The sequence below is a fragment of the Scyliorhinus torazame genome, chromosome 11, assembly GCF_047496885.1.
Source record: "Scyliorhinus torazame isolate Kashiwa2021f chromosome 11, sScyTor2.1, whole genome shotgun sequence".
Lineage (NCBI taxonomy): Eukaryota > Metazoa > Chordata > Chondrichthyes > Carcharhiniformes > Scyliorhinidae > Scyliorhinus > Scyliorhinus torazame.
The window spans coordinates 8,361,868-8,377,391 of record NC_092717.1 but is presented as its reverse complement, the minus strand read 5'-3'; the positions used below and the strand labels follow the sequence as shown (position 1 = coordinate 8,377,391).

At 46.5% G+C, this 15,524-nt stretch overlaps 1 protein-coding gene across 1 annotated transcript in view; it reads right to left on the bottom strand.

Annotated features, from left to right (window-relative positions):
- Positions 1–2,998: 2,998 nt before the first annotated feature.
- Positions 2,999–15,524, bottom strand: part of mtbp (MDM2 binding protein) — a 103,561-nt gene continuing 91,035 nt past the window's right edge. Inside the window, exon 22 of the mRNA XM_072466914.1 lies at positions 2,999–4,758. Coding sequence (XP_072323015.1) covers positions 4,720–4,758 — 39 coding nt within the window. The 3' untranslated portion in view covers positions 2,999–4,719. The remainder of the gene's footprint in view (positions 4,759–15,524) is intronic.

The following is a 15,524-nucleotide window of genomic DNA, read 5'->3' as shown; positions in this document are numbered from 1 at the left end:
CAGAACAAGGGGACACGAGCTTCAAACCAGAGCTAGACTGTTCAGGGAGTGATGTCAGGAAGCACGTCTTCACACCAATGGGAGTGGAAATCGGAAATCCTGTGGGAGTATATTGAAAATGTGAAAACTGAGACAAATAGATTTTTGTTGGGTAAGGGTATTAAAGCTGAACTTTGTTAAGTTGACAGGCATTAAACTGTGGAGCTACAAACCTGAAGGAAAGTTAGTGAGGAATACAGAGGCAGATGGAACAATTTATATATTGAAAAATATCTTAAAATAAATCCATCCTGTAGCCTTGCTTTAATTCTGATCAGAAAATACGCAGTGGTTTCTGCTTGTGGGGCACATTTTTTCTTTCATGCAGCTTAAATGAAGCTACAATTAAGAGAAGGAAATGGGTAATACAATATATTAAGTGTCCTTTCATTTCCAGTGTTTCAGCACAGCTTACACTGATCAGATGCAAATCTCCTGTCTGAGCCAGATTCTGAGTTAAACAGAGACTAGGCAATGAAACCATCAGGGGCCATGCCCACTGATCTTGCAGCAAACTAGTAGTGTCACTTAACATAACCCATAATGATGTCCGGTGTAGGAAATGTAAAATACTGACAGTGGTATAATTAGACTCTTTCATGAGCTGGTGGGTGACAGCACATTGGTGACACAGTGTCGAGGGAACTCTACGCTGCAATCGCCTGTGTGAACGTGGGCAGACGGTAGCAAAAATAGAAAAACTATTTAATTTATAGCACGTTGTTGAATAAAAAGATTGTTCATGAAGAAAATATCTGGGAAGTTTTTACTGATTGTTCCTACTCTGGGCCTAATGCTTTTACTTTTTTGTCACCCAATTCTTTTTTGTTTCAACGTAAGGGGCAATTTAGCGTGGCCAATCCGCCTACCCTGCGCATCGTTGGGTTGTGGTGGTGAGACCCACGCAGACACTGGGAGAATGTGCAAACTCCGCACGGACAGTGAGCCGGGGCCGGGAACGAACCCGGGTCCTCGGTGCCGTGAGGCAGCAGTGCTAACCACTGTGCCACCGTGCCGCCCACGGGTTTTTGCACAGGGCTTTCTAGATTACTTAGATCATCCTAGCCTTCCTTCTAATTTTAAGTTTCTGAAACAAAGTATAACTTTGTTCCTTCATTGGATAACACGGACGTCAGCAGCCAATTTCAATAGAGTTACTTGAAAAAAAATTAATACTTTATTTTTTACTGAGAATACTGCAACATGAAATAGAAGAGAGAGAGGGGCCAAAACTGAAGGTACTCATTGGTGGGTGCATATCTTAGTTGCTGCAAAGGTTTGATTTCTCCAACACTTTCTCCACAGCCCTGTATCAAACACAGACTACCATACATCGAGAACTTCAACTTTGGTATCATATTCCTTTCTAATTCTCCCTCACTCCATTTCTTCTCTTTGACCAGTTTCCCACCTCACATGCATTACCTTCAAAAACCCTCACCCACAAATCTTTCCACGGTCTCCGCCCCTCCGCCTCCGCCCCCCCCCCCCCCCCCCCCCCCGCTCCCCACAGAAACTAGTCCCCCTGGGAAGAGCTCTATTGCTCTTGCAAAGAGCCAGCCCACCTCGACAGGTGAAATGGCCTCCACCAATTCTGTAGCTGCTCTAGCAATCCGAGACCGACATCCCTACTTGCATCTTCCGCTCTCTGTGTTTGGATTACTGTACACCCTCTCTTCTTACCCTCTACCAGGGTTTCACAGCTTGCAGTCAATCATGGGCTTTCTCAAATAAAAGTTAAAGAACAATGCAGCACAGGAACAGGCCCTTCGGCCCTCCAAGCCTGTACTGGTCATGATACCACCCTTGGCCAAAACCCTCAGCACTTCCTTGTGCTGTATCCCTCTATACCCATCCTGTCCATGTGTTTGCCGCGATGCCTTTTGAACGCCGTTAATGTATCTGCTTCCACAACCTCCCCTGGCAACGTGTTCCAGGCACTCACCACCCTCTACGTAAAAAAACCTGCCTCGCACGTCTCCTCTAAACTGTTCCTTAAAAACTGGTCAACTTTAATCTCCCATGTCTTAAAATGGTTTTCATAACCTCCCTCTCAGACCCCTAAAAAAATATTTATTTATAAAGTTTGAGCAAATAATCCACAGGAGATACTTTAAGGTTAAACTTAAGACTGACAGCAAAGGAGGTTAATACCAAAGATTGCAGGAAATATCTAACAGCTCGCAAGAAATAAAGAGATTTTGAATTATTTTACTAATCGTGCACATGGAATAGCTTCCATGCAGCATATCAACTGTGCACTGATACCAAGGTGCCAAGAATTTAATTAAAATTGTGTACTATTCCTGAAGTGAACACACCATTAAATTACATATGGCTAATTTTTTTCAACAGTTCTACAAGTCTGAGCTTCCACTTGCTAATGACAGTGCTGAAATATGTGCTGCCTTTACTGATACACTGAATTAACAGGTTAATAAATATTTATTTATAAAGTTTGATCAAATAATCCACAGGTGATACTTTAAGGTGCCTTCAGTTATCATTTACATAATAAATACCATGATTGAAAAAAAACATATGGGCTATGGGATATTTTGTTTATAAATAAGATTATTACACCATTTAACAGGGCCTTAATATTCAATTTGGCAAGATCAAATTCACAGGCATTCAGCATAAGCTATGTCTCATGAATAAAAGTGGACAAATTAAACTTTATAATTTCATATAGTAGATGGGGAGCAAGCTCACAGCTGTAATTTAACTGGTGAGGTTCAGCAAACCATTATGTTTATATGATGTTTCTGAAGATACAGCGTTGTGAAACCTATTCTTGGGTATCCACAGCTCTCAGTAAAACAATCAAGGGGCAGTTGAGGTACAAAAATATTTCCATACCTTTATGTTACTTCATTAATAATTAAATATGTGACTTTCTCCCCCCTTAATTTTAAAAATACGCTTGATAATTGATTGTATATAAATGAATACGGAATAAAAGATGATCATAAACTTTATTTCTGTTGTGTGTTCATTTGCTACATTACAGGAGTGTAACTCACAAAAGGAAACTAACTTATGTGCAAGTTCACTTTGAGTTAATTAGATTTCAAACGTAGTTTGCAGTAACTGCACATAACTTTGCAGCACGGTTAATGAAACAAAAATCACCATTTTGGAAATATCAGATATTCTTTTGAACTACTTATTACTAATCCTCGGCTCGTTGCCCTCCACAGATCAAAAGCTTGGGCAAATCAATGACCTGGAAAAAACAGAGGGCCAGTCGAACCTTTTACAAAAGAAAAACCAATTAGTCGGGGTCTACACAAATTGGCACAATTAGTCAGCTTCAGGTAACTGCCTGGACAAATCTACACCAAGTTCAGAATATACAGACCAGACCGATTACAACATTTTGACAGATCTGGGTTCAGCTTAGGATGGCTCTAGAGAAAATTGCGTGGCCGTCTCGTTCCTGAAGATTTATTTACTGCCCATTCTCTTTTACGTTATTACTGCATAAACTTTACAAATACGACTGCTTCCTCTCTGTAAGGACATGTCTCATGTGGGGCGGTACTGTTTGCAAAGAGTTACCTGTAGATGTCTTAAGTTTGATAAGAAAGTCAATTCTGAATAGCATGGTTTGCAAACTTCTTTACGTAAAAAAGGAGAATGGTTCCAGGATTCCCTCGGGTTGCTTTCCCCCATTCTTCTTTAACTGCTTCACCGTATCTTAAATCAACGAGCATCAATTTAGATTGACTCCTGTTCTCATCTCCATCATTTTATCACTTTTCAAATGACTCTCAACAATCTGGATTTTAATGTTAAAGTTGATGCAGGTGGTGGGGGAGGAGAGAAGTGGAGAATTGGAATTTTAACGGACAATGCAGCATTTTTGTAAACACAAATGTTTCCATGTTAATTTCCATGTTAATGGCAGGCTTTATTTTGGCAGACTAAAGGTAAAATTTGCCATCCTCCCAGCTGTGTAAATGGACATGGGATTAACCGCTTTGCCTGCTGAGATAATATCCTCAGGCCACTTTGCACATGCAGTAGGGAAGAGTCACATTGACATCATTGAAACAAAATCAAAAGAATGTATCTTTGTCCCACAGTTCTGGCTTGCCATGCAACTGGTAAAAGTAGGATACTTTCATCCTTTGAATGCCGGGCCAATCCTATGTCTAAAATGTGAGAGAGAATTCGACCTACGTTGCAATTTAATTTGGCGCTAATGGCAGTTGAATGGTTACTGTTGTGAAACAAACGCATTTCTTTGTTACAGAGCAGTTTTATACAATTCGACATGAACCGGCTTATTATGGGGCTGGCAGGGTGGGTTTGGGTTTTGTTTTGTTATAGGGCAGATCTCCAAAATGGATCAGGCAGAATGGGCACATGCTTTTAAACGACAAGCAGCGTCAAAACTGAAGCTTCAAAGCTCTAACGGGGTTATAAAGGTCTTAAGAACAAAGATCACACATCTTCAATATGAAAACTTAAAATAAAATCCCCATGATTCTATTGGTATCGAAGCAGAAGAATAAAAATCAAAATTATTAAGTAGGTATGCGAAACAATTATGCACATTTTTATATTGATTTACTGCATTGTGATTCCAAATGACGAACTCTCCAGAGAAATCCCAGCACGTTGGGAAAGGATTTTCAGTGGGATTTCCAGTTCATGATTGAATCCTGGATTTCACTTCTGGTCAGCTTTTTCCAACACCCAGTCAATCACCTGGAGAAGAAACAGCAAATACATTTCATTCAACTAATTTGTCGATTTCGCTGATTTGGATTGGCGCAGGCAAGCCAGGCCACTGCTTTATTCAAGGCGGCAGCAAATTGCATTTATATAGCACCTGTAATGTAGAAGATTTCCCAATGTGTTTTATAGAGGATTTTCTATCAATAAATGGAGAGGTACTAAGTCATGGCGAGGAAGTTGGGAAAGGGTTTAGATTGTCATTGTCTGCTCATCCTTCACCCGAGCGGTTTCCTTGGCTCTTCTATCAGCGGTGGTTTAACATTGCTTAGGCAGGACAAGGAAGTGCTACCTCAGCCAGAATGGGAATCGAACTGCATTGTTGGCATTATTCTGAACCACACACCAGCCATCCAGCCAACTGAGCCAAACAGTCCCACATAGGGAATATTCATATCATTTTCAGGAGCAACGTGAGCATAGATGATTCAGTTCATGAACTCAACAAAGAGAGTCTCTGAATCATTCCCCCATTGTGACCGGAAAACGTTAGTTTCTAAATCGACTTTCGTGTTGCGCCAAATTCAAATTACTTTCTGAAGAAAATATTAATTGAAACTGTGACAATGCACAAAGGTTATTTTGGAGCATCCCAGTGGAGCTAGACACACAGGCTTAGAATGACATGGTTGTTAACAGTATCATGAATGGTGAGTAAACTATAAGCCAATGCAGTTGCTGCCATGAGGGAGGCAAGGTGAGTTAGAGAATCACACAACGCAGGAGGCCATTCGGTCCAGTGTGCTTGTGCATGTTTTTTGCGACAGCTATCCAGTTACTCCTTCTCTCCCACTCTTTCACCATAATCCTGCAATTGGTTTCCCCTTCAAGTGTTTATCCAATTCTATTCTGAAAGTTCCGACTGAATCTACTTCTGCCATTCTTTCAGGCAGTGACTTACAGATCACAACAACTCGCTGTGTAAAATAATGTTTCCTCCCTGCCTGTCCATTGAGGTGCTGCTGACTCGGACAAATCTTTCCACGATCCAGCTGGGATAAAGGCCTGTCATAGGAGAGAAGTGAAAAACCACCGTTGCTGCAGAACTTTGTTAGTTCAGCAATTTAAAGGCAGCATTCAGCATCTGGGCACCAATATCAATCGGAGAGTGTGAAATGGATTGCCCAACAATTGAATGTACCCTGGACTATATTCACGCAGCACACACCAGGCCGAGAAACCTTAGATACCGCTGTGTAGGGAGGTTATTAGGGTCTAATGTTGCTTTGGTGGTAATGATGAAAAATGTGAAACATTAAAACCAATCAACGGACTTTCATGCCTCCAAGTAAGCGGATGTTTCTGACAGATAATTTGACAAAGGTGAAAACGAACAGAGATTCCAGCATTAACAGGTCATTTGTTTCCAATGCCATCGACATCACAAGCTCCTAATGTGGCTTTATTTCTTCCCTTAATTAAACGTGGCCTACATTATAATATCTGCACAAATAACAAAGTCATCGTGCCTTTTGTTCTACTGCACAAAGGTTATCCTATTGAATGGCTGTGCAGGCCATTCTGTGGCAGGAACCTGCTTCGCGTCCCATTGCTTCACAGTACTATCAGCAATGTGACCTAATGATATGAGCAATCTCTGATAAACTCTAAAATCTGGATACAGAATGAGATAATCCAGAAATAGCAATCCAACCATTGCTTACGAAGAACATTTAAGTCGGTCACTGAAGAAAATGAAACGTGAGTGGAGACAGCTCCAGTGCTACAATTGTTCAGTAATTTGTGCCAAGTGCATGCATTGAAAATTATACAAGTAATTGCTCCTGCAACTAACTCTCAATTAACCACCGACTGTTCCTAATAACTTCAAGGGATGTGATTTAGGGTTGTTGCAGTTGATTACAAACTATAATATGCATTATAGTGAAGCCACAGTATATTAATTGGACGCAATAACTCATTTTCCAAGGATAGGAAATTCTCTACAAATGTCTATAGGAGCTTTCCAAATTCCCCACAAAAGAGTAGTGATTATTGGCATATTTAGGCTTCACAAGTGAAAGCTCCAGCTATAGTTACAATTATAATCACTAAAGCTATAGGCATTTGATGTATCATTTATTGGATTTCGGGTCTTGTTAGTTTTCTTCTTCTAAAGACAGATACACCTTGGGCCAACATTTCTAATTAAGTCAGGTCACAGTGGTTCCGGGTGCGGCGATGACCAGCTGAGTCGCACGTTTCGGCAGCTCCTGGTGAGACGGACATTTGGGCTCTTGATAGGAGCCCCAACGGCAATTTTGACGGCTAAAAACACTGTGCGGTAAACCAGAAGGGAATCCCCCCTGGATACGGATGAAAAAAGGAGGAGAAAGTGGCTGGATTGCAGTGGATCCTTTAGAACAGCGGCAAGGAAGGCAAGCAAAAACCAAGATGGCGTCGGAAGGTGGCAGTTTAACATGGGGCCCTGAACAACAAGAGTTCTTGAAATGCTGTGTGGAAGAGCTCAAAAAGGAAATGAAGAAAGAGCTGTTGGCCCCGATACTACAGGCGATCGAAGGGCTAAAGGAGGAACAAAAGACCCAGGAGCGGGAGCTTCGGGTCGTGAAGGCAAAGGCAGCCGAGAATGAGGACGACATACAGGGCCTGGTGGTGAAGACGGAGACACATGAGGCACATCAGAAACGATGTGTGGAAAGGTTGGAGGCACTGGAGAACAACGCAAGGAGGAACAACCTGAGGATTCTTGGTCTTCCTGAAGGTGCGGAGGGAGCGGACGTCGGGGCATATGTGAGCACGATGCTGCACTCGTTAATGGGAGCGGAGGCCCCGGCGGGTCCGTTGGAGGTGGAGGGAGCATACCGAGTGATGGCGCGAGGACCGAGAGCAGGAGAAATTCCCAGAGCCATAGTGGTGAGATTCCTCCGTTTTAAGGATAGAGAAATGGTCCTTAGGTGGGCAAAGAAAACTCGGAGCAGTAAATGGGAGAACGCGGTGATCCGCGTTTATCAAGACTGGAGTGCGGAGGTGGCGAGAAGGAGGGTGAGCTTTAATCGGGCCAAGGCGGTGCTTCATAAAAAGAAGATAAAATTTGGAATGCTGCAACCGGCAAGACTGTGGGTCACATATCGAGGGAGGCACCACTACTTTGAGACGGCGGATGAAGCGTGGACTTTTATTGTGGAAGAAAAACTGGAATGAGCGGGTTATTAAAAAGAACGTTTGAACAAAGTGGTGGGGCGAATGTGGGGGGCGAAGAGGGGGGTTAAAAAGGGGGGAAGAGGAGTTTTATGTACTAACCCTGCGATGTGGTAACTTTTCTCTCTTCCACAGGTGGTGATGGGGGGAGGAGGGGAGGTGGAGGAGATGGGGCGTTGGCCATTGGGGGCGGGGCCAAGGGAGAAGCGCGGGCTTGGTTCCCGCGCTATGATAATCATGGCGGGAATAGAGAAGCAGGAAGGAGGGGGCGTCGCACGGTGCGAGCCGAGGTCACGGGGGGAAGCCGAGGTCGGCCAGAGTTTGCTGACTTCTGGGAGCAACATGGGGGGAGTAATTACGCTAGCGGGGGGGGTGGGAGGGGGGAGTTACTGGGTTGCTGCTGCTGGGGAGAGGGGGGAGCTGGTATGGGAGGGGATGGGCGGGGGGGCACCGCCTGGGGGAGATACAGCTGCGTGGCAACCGGGTGAGGAGCTGGAAAAAGGGGATGGCTAATCGACAAGGGGGGGGGGGGGGGGGGGGTAGGAAGCCCCCCAACCCGGCTGATCACGTGGAACGTGAGAGGGCTGAACGGGCCGATAAAGAGGGCACGGGTACTCGCACACCTTAAGAAACTTAAGGCAGATGTGGTTATGTTACAGGAAACGCACCTGAAACTGATAGACCAGGTTAGGCTACGCAAAGGATGGGTGGGGCAGGTGTTCCATTCGGGGCTAGATGCGAAAAACAGGGGGGTGGCTATATTAGTGGGGAAGCGGGTAATGTTCGAGGCAAAGACTATAGTGGCGGATAACGGGGGCAGATACGTGATGGTGAGTGGCAAACTACAGGGGGAGATGGTGGTTTTGGTAAACGTATATGCCCCGAACTGGGATGATGCCAATTTTATGAGGCGGATGCTAGGACGCATTCTGGACCTAGAGATGGGAAAGCTGATAATGGGGGGAGATTTTAATACGGTGTTGGAACCAGGGCTGGATAGGTCGAAGTCCAGGACTGGAAGGAGGCCGGCAGCAGCCAAGGTACTTAAAGATTTTATGGAGCAGATGGGAGGTGTAGACCCGTGGAGATTTAGCAGACCTAGGAGTAAGGAGTTCTCGTTTTTCTCCTATGTCCATAAAGTCTACTCGCGAATAGACTTTTTTGTGCTGGGAAGGGCGTTGATCCCGAAGGTGAGGGGAACGGAGTATACGGCTATAGCCATTTCGGATCACGCTCCACACTGGGTAGACTTGGAGATAGGGGAGGAAACAGGAGGGCGCCCACCCTGGAGAATGGACATGGGACTAATGGCAGATGAGGGGGTGTGTCTAAGGGTGAGGGGGTGCATTGAAAAGTACTTGGAACTCAATGATAATGGGGAGGTCCAGGTGGGAGTGGTCTGGGAGGCGTTGAAGGCGGTGGTTAGAGGGGAGCTGATATCAATAAGGGCACATAAAGGGAAGCAGGAGAGTAAGGAACGGGAGCGGTTGCTGCAAGAACTTTTGAGGGTGGACAGACAATATGCGGAAGCACCGGAGGAGGGACTGTACAGGGAAAGGCAAAGGCTACATGTAGAATTTGACTTGCTGACTACGGGCACTGCAGAGGCACAATGGAGGAAGGCACAGGGTGTACAGTACGAATATGGGGAGAAGGCGAGCAGGTTGCTGGCACACCAATTGAGGAAAAGGGGAGCAGCGAGGGAAATAGGGGGAGTGAGGGATGAGGAAGGAGAGATGGAGCGGGGAGCGGAGAGAGTGAATGGAGTGTTCAAGACATTTTATAAAAAATTATATGAAGCTCAACCCCCGGATGGGAGGGAGAGAATGATGGGCTTCTTGGATCGGCTGGAATTTCCCAAGGTGGAAGAGCAGGAAAGGGTGGGACTGGGAGCACAGATCGAGGTAGAAGAAGTGGTGAAAGGAATTAGGAGCATGCAGGCGGGAAAGGCCCCGGGACCGGATGGATTCCCAGTCGAATTCTATAGAAAATATGTGGACTTGCTCGCCCCGGTATTGACGAGGACCTTTAATGAGGCAAAGGAAAGGGGACAACTGCCCCCGACTATGTCTGAAACAACGATATCGCTTCTCTTAAAGAAGGAAAATGACCCACTACAATGCGGGTCCTATAGACCTATTTCCCTCCTAAATGTAGATGCCAAGATCCTGGCCAAGGTAATGGCAATGAGAATAGAGGAATGTGTCCCGGGGGTGGTCCACGAGGACCAAACTGGGTTTGTGAAGGGGAGACAGCTGAACACGAATATACGGAGGCTGTTAGGGGTAATGATGATGCCCCCACCAGAGGGGGAAACGGAGATAGTAGTGGCGATGGATGCCGAGAAAGCATTTGATAGAGTGGAGTGGGATTATTTGTGGGAGGTGTTGAGGAGATTTGGTTTTGGAGAGGGGTATGTTAGATGGGTGCAGCTGTTGTATAGGGCCCCGATGGCGAGCGTGGTCACGAATGGACGGGGATCTGCATATTTTCGGCTCCCTAGAGGGACAAGGCAGGGATGCCCTCTGTCCCCATTATTGTTTGCACTGGCGACTGAGCCTCTGGCGATAGCGTTGAGGGGTTCCAAGAAGTGGAGGGGAGTACTTAGAGGAGGAGAAGAACACCGGGTATCTTTGTATGCGGACGAGTTGCTACTATACGTGGCAGACCCGGCGGAGGGGATGCCAGAAATAATGCGGATACTTGGGGAGTTTGGGGATTTTTCAGGGTATAAATTGAACATGGGGAAAAGTGAGTTGTTTGTGGTGCATCCAGGGGAGCAGAGTAGAGAAATAGAGGACCTACCGTTGAGGAAGGTAACAAGGGACTTTCGTTACCTGGGGATCCAGATAGCCAAGAATTGGGGCACATTGCATAGGTTAAATTTAACGCGGTTGGTGGAACAAATGGAGGAGGATTTCAAGAGATGGGATATGGTATCCCTGTCACTGGCAGGGAGGGTGCAGGCGGTTAAGATGGTGGTCCTCCCGAGATTCCTCTTTGTGTTTCAGTGCCTCCCGGTGGTGATCACAAAGGCTTTTTTAAAAAGGATTGAAAAGAGCATCGTGGGTTTTGTGTGGGCCGGGAAGACCCCGAGAGTGAGGAAGGGATTTTTACAGCGTAGCAGGGATTAGGGGGGGCTGGCACTACCGAGCCTAAGTGAGTATTATTGGGCCGCTAATATTTCAATGGTGAGTAAGTGGATGGGAGAGGAGGAGGGAGCGGCGTGGAAGAGATTAGAGAGGGCGTCCTGTAGGGGGACTAGCCTACAGGCTATGGTGACAGCCCCATTGCCGTTCTCACCGAGGAGCTACACCACAAGCCCGGTGGTGGTGGCTACACTGAAGATTTGGGGACAGTGGAGACGGCATAGGGGAAAGACTGGAGCCTTGGGGGGGGGGGTCCCCGATAAGAAACAACCATAGGTTTGCCCCGGGGGAATGGATGGGGGATATGGAATGTGGCAAAGAGCAGGAATAACGCAACTGAAAGATCTGTTTGTGGATGGGAAGTTCGCGAGTCTGGGAGCGCTGACCGAGAAATATGGGTTGCCCCAAGGGAATGCATTCAGGTATATGCAACTGAGGGCTTTTGCGAGGCAACAGGTGAGGGAATTCCCGCAGCTCCCGACACAAGAGGTGCAGGACAGAGTGATCTCAAAGACATGGGTGGGGGATGGTAAGGTGTCAGATATATATAGGGAAATGAGGGACGAAGGGGAGACTATGGTAGATGAACTAAAAGGGAAATGGGAAGAAGAGCTGGGGGAGGAGATCGAGGAGGGGCTGTGGGCAGATGCCCTAAGCAGGGTAAACTCGTCGTCCTCATGTGCCAGGCTAAGCCTGATTCAGTTTAAGGTATTACACAGGGTGCATATGACTGGAGCACGGCTCAGTAAATTTTTTGGGGTGGAGGATAGGTGTGCGAGATGCTCGAGAAGCCCAGCGAATCATACCCATATGTTTTGGTCATGCCCGGCACTACAGGGGTTTTGGATGGGGGTGACAAAGGTGCTTTCAAAAGTAGTGGGGGTCCGGGTCAAACCAAGCTGGGGGTTGGCTATATTTGGGGTTGCACAAGAGCCGGGAGAACAGGAGGCGAGAGAGGCTGATGTTTTGGCCTTTGCGTCCCTAGTAGCCCGGCGCAGGATATTGTTAATGTGGAAAGAAGCCAAGCCCCCGGGGTTGGAGACCTGGATAAATGACATGGCGGGGTTTATAAAGCTAGAGCGGATTAAGTTCGTTCTAAGGGGGTCGGCTCAAGGGTTCACCAGGCGGTGGCAACCGTTCGTCGAATACCTCGCAGAAAGATAGATGGAATGGAAAAAAGAAGGCAGCAGCAGCAGCCCAGGATCGGGGGGGGGGGGGGGGGGGGGGGGAGGAGGAACCAGAAGGACTCTCAGGGTTGTTAATATATACTGTATAATATGTATAGGTCGTTGCGACAGATAATTATATATTGGACTGTTAAATTATATTTTTGGAGAGTGTTACTTGTGATAAGGCAGTTGCCAATTAGGGTTAGTTTTCATTTTTGTTATTTATTATTTATTCATTTTTTGTTTATAAAATAGGTCATTGTTATTTGTGTTGTTACAATATTGTGTAAAGGATGCACAATGTACTGTGTTGGTTGACCAAAAATTTTCAATAAAATATTTATAAAAAAAAAATTTAAAAAAAAAGTCAGGTCACAGTGATAATATGCCATAAACCTGTATCAGCTGATTTAAATGGCAAGAGACATGTGTATATATATTATATACTCTGAAGCATTTCAGATGCACCAGCGGGAGCGGTGCGGCAGAAGGAGCAGGTGAGACAAATAATCATCACAAGGAAGAGACAGATGGCAAAGGGACACAATGTCATGTCATCCTCAGTGGCCAATTCAGAGAAAGTATTTGACATGTCACAGTTTTACCTGGAGCTGGTGTTGCCACAACACGCACCTGCAACCGCCCCTCCCCCCGAGACAGCAAGGTTTCCAGACCAGGCAGTGCAGCCAAAGTGGATGCTTTGGTCACTGTCCTTCAAACATGTTTGGAGACAAAGTATCTTCGATCACTCACGGCAGATCTTCACAACGCCAGGGACCCGGGTTCAATTCTCACTTGGGTCACTTTCTGTGTGGAGTCTGCACGTTCTCCCCGTGTGTGCGTGGGTTTCCTCCGGGTGCTCCGGTTTCCTCCACAGTCCAAAGGTGTGCAGGTTAGGTAGGGTGCTCTTTCAGAGGGTTGGTGCAGATCCAGTGAGCTAAATGGCCTCTTCCATCACTGTAGGATTTTCTCATGCTAATCAGACCTAAGATCCAGCAAGAATGAGCCCCCCCCCCCCCCCCCCCCAACAAAGGACTTGGCAGTGTTCAGACCCGAGGACGGAATTGAACCCGGGTCCCTGGCATTGTGAAGATCTGCCCTGAAGACCCTGAGTGATTGAAGATACTTTGCAACTTTGTCAGACCTGCAGTCACAAAGTAGCTGGCTGCAAAGTTTGCCCGGGAGCCTCGAGACAAAAGCCACCTTGGTCGAAATATCAGGATAGCTCGGAGAAACATACACCTGGCGCTCAGATATGTAAATGTAAATTGCTTATTGTCTCAAGTAAGCTTCAAATGAAGTTACTGTGAAAAGCCCCTAGTCGCCACATTCCGGCGCCTGTTCGGGGAGCCTGTTACGGGAATTGAACCCACGCTGCTGGCCTGCCTTGGTCTGCTTTCAAAGCCAGCGATTTAGCCCTGTGCTAAAAACCTCAAAACAGCACTAAGGAAGAATTGAGAACAGTGCATTGAAGAATCAATGGGCCTGGAGCACTGACAGTAAATATATGTCCATGATAAGTACAGGATTCGGAAGCAGCTCGTTTTTTGTTTCAGAGAGAATGTTTGGAGATGTGTTTACAATGGGAACTAAGAGTTCCTTCTACATACGTTAAATCATTGCTTCTTTATTTTTAGAACATAGAACATATAGTGCAGAAGGAGGCCATTCGGCCCATCGAGTCTGCACCGACCCACTTAAGCTCTCACTTTCACCCTATCCCCGTAACCCAATAGCCCCTCCTAACCTTTTGGACAAGAAGGGCAATTTATCATGGCCAATCCACCTAACCTGCACGTCTTTGGACTGTGGGAAGAAACCGGAGCACCCAGCGGAAACCCACGCAGACACGGGGAGGATGTGCAGACTCCGCACAGACAGTGACCCAGCGGGGAATCTAACCTGGGACCCTGGCGCTATGAAGCCACAGTGTTATCCATTTGTGCTACCGTGCTGCCCTGTTAACTTCTAACTTCTTCAGAGTTATCGTCGAGGATCAATTTAATCCGTAGAGAGTGATGGAAGGGTATCTCAGAGCTGTATTTCTGTTCATTTGGTGCATAGCAAACCTAGCATCTGTAATTTCCTTATCCTGCCCCTGTTTCTGCACTATCATAAAACATTTAGAGGACAGCCCGCAATGAATCTTATGGCATGGGTTCGACAAGTAGATGGAAATAACAGAGTTCCTGCTGAATTTCTGAGAAGGACCTTGCAGAATATTTTCGTAATAGGGGCATAGATTTGTAGAAAACTTTGTTCAGTCAACGCAAAAGTGTCAAAGGGCAGAAATCTCCCACAAATGACTTGGGTGTCATTCCGGGGGGGGGGGGGGAAGAGAGAGAAATTGGGATAATTCCGCCAGCTGTTCCGTGTGATTCCCATCGCAGTCCACCTCCCGCCAAGTGACCAACACCCCTCCGCCGCAACATTCAGGATCCGCCCCCCACAAAATTTTTTTCCCCTGCTTTGGCCTCACCCCTTGGCAGTGCCCCTTGCACCCTGGCAGTGCTAACCTGGGGCTCCAATGACCTCTGAGCACCCCCCCCCCAGCGTGGTCATCACGTCTGCTCTCCGGTGATGGAGACCAGTTGAGATACCCACCAGCCTTATGCTGTGTTGGCTGGCTGGTGAATCCTGGAAGCGGCAAGACTCCGGCTATGATCCAGAAATGCATATTTAAATTAGTTTAAATATGAGAGTGAGGCACGATCAATTGCACAAAGACTTGAGTTGGGTACAACTGAGGCTTTATTGCTCTATGATGTGTGGCCTCCCACAGCAGCTGGCGAAATGGCTGCAGCATGGAGGACACACATATTTATACTCCGCCTACTGGACGGAGCCAGCAGGCAGGGACTACCAATGTACCTGTAGTACAGGTCCTACCGTACATCACCTAATAGAGGTGCAACAGTGGTTTACCACAGAGAGTCCGAGCGTGAACCAGATTGCGCCCGGTGCCACGGGTCAGGGGCATTGCGCTCTGCTCAGTGCGAACCCCATTTAGGGCTCAATAACAGGAGTGCGCCGGGTGCAATGCGGGGACAGGAGAAGAATCGCGCCCAAGGTTTATTGCTGGGAAAAGTCGCAAGGCTCAGCCATTACCCGGTGAACACTCATGCAGCTAACTTACCCATCCTTATTACAAGTTTAACTTAAGGTAGGTGCAATTCTGGAACAAATGGTTGGGTTTCTGCAACATGAGCCAATACTTGCATTATTCAGCCATTCACAAACATACACCATTTTAGTCACTTCT